This window comes from Macrobrachium rosenbergii, chromosome 48, assembly GCF_040412425.1.
Source record: "Macrobrachium rosenbergii isolate ZJJX-2024 chromosome 48, ASM4041242v1, whole genome shotgun sequence".
Classification (NCBI taxonomy): Eukaryota; Metazoa; Arthropoda; class Malacostraca; order Decapoda; family Palaemonidae; genus Macrobrachium; species Macrobrachium rosenbergii.
The window spans coordinates 77,442,720-77,444,017 of NC_089788.1; the positions used below are offsets into that span (position 1 = coordinate 77,442,720).

General features: G+C 27.3%; 1 protein-coding gene across 1 annotated transcript in view; it reads left to right on the forward strand.

Annotated features, from left to right (window-relative positions):
• LOC136831158 (serine protease inhibitor dipetalogastin-like) overlaps nucleotides 1-1,067 on the forward strand; it is a 17,794-nt gene extending 16,727 nt beyond the window's left edge. Inside the window, exon 10 of the mRNA XM_067091114.1 lies at nucleotides 1,024-1,067. Within this exon, the coding sequence (XP_066947215.1) occupies nucleotides 1,024-1,067 (44 nt within the window). The remainder of the gene's footprint in view (nucleotides 1-1,023) is intronic.
• Nucleotides 1,068-1,298: the final 231 nt, after the last annotated feature.

Below are 1,298 nucleotides of genomic sequence, written 5' to 3' on the forward strand. Positions count from 1 at the left end.
TATTGTTTTGCCATTGCTAAAATATGTATGTGCGTTTGTGAGTGTATAGGTGTACTTGTTTTACCATGGTTAAGACATGTATGCGTGTATGTGTGTGTATGTTTGTGTCTACGTACATGCATATTTCAGCAATGATATGTACAATCATTTTTTCTCCCACTCAAAAATATTGAGCATCTTACTGAACTACGTAACTCGTCTAAATTATAATGTAAATCATAAATTGCCTTACCATTTTTAAACCATGCATGTGTATGTTTGTATAATTAAACGTATATTTCAGCAATGATATATACTTTTCTCACACAAAATATACTGAGGATTGTGTTTAAAGAATTTCATAACTCTAAATTATTTTCCCGGATTCCTGAGTACTATAATTACATTATAAATCGTTTTTACAGTTGTAATACCTTTTATTTGTATCTTTGTGTATAAGTATAGGCATATTTCAGCAATGAATATTCTGTTTTTTTAAATATTGAGCATTTTCAAGAACCACTTAGCTAATCTAAATTATTTTCTAAGAATCATGAATACCAAAATAAAATTAAGAGACTTTTTACATTGTTAAACCATGCATGTATGTATGTGTATGTGTGTATATATATAAGTATACGTTTATTTCAGCAATTATATGTACTTTTTTCCACACAAAGATATTAAGTATTTTAAAGCATTTTATAACTCGTCTAAGTTATTTTCCAAGACTCATGAATACCATCATTAAATTGGAAATTGTTTTATCCATTGTTAAACCACGTATGTATGCATGTGTACGTATGTATATATGTATAAGTATACGTATATTTCAGCAATATTTACGTTTTTCACAAAAAAATATATTAAGCATTTTAAAGAATTGAATAAATCTTTTCAATTATTTTCTAGGAATCATGAATACCATAATTAAATTAAAGAGATGTAAGCATGCGTTTGATTTTCAGAATAATATTTATACTTTCTTTGAAATGACCCATTTTATGTTAGAAATTAAATATTCCTTTTCCATTTTTATTTCAGGAAGAAGAGGCAGGGACACGTCCTTTGTTGAAAATAATGCCTGATGCTGACTTCTTGTGATCTTCAGTTACGGGGTTTATGTAGTTTTATTTATAAAGCACAAAGAAATACAGTTGTATACGAACCAGGATATACAATTTGCATACAATATTTTCATCACGGTCTGAAGGAAATGACACAATAATATATGTATATGACTTTCAAGGGAAAATAAAGATTAAAAATAAGAATTTAGACTTTTTTTTCAAACCTCTGGAAAACTGAGATAAATATTA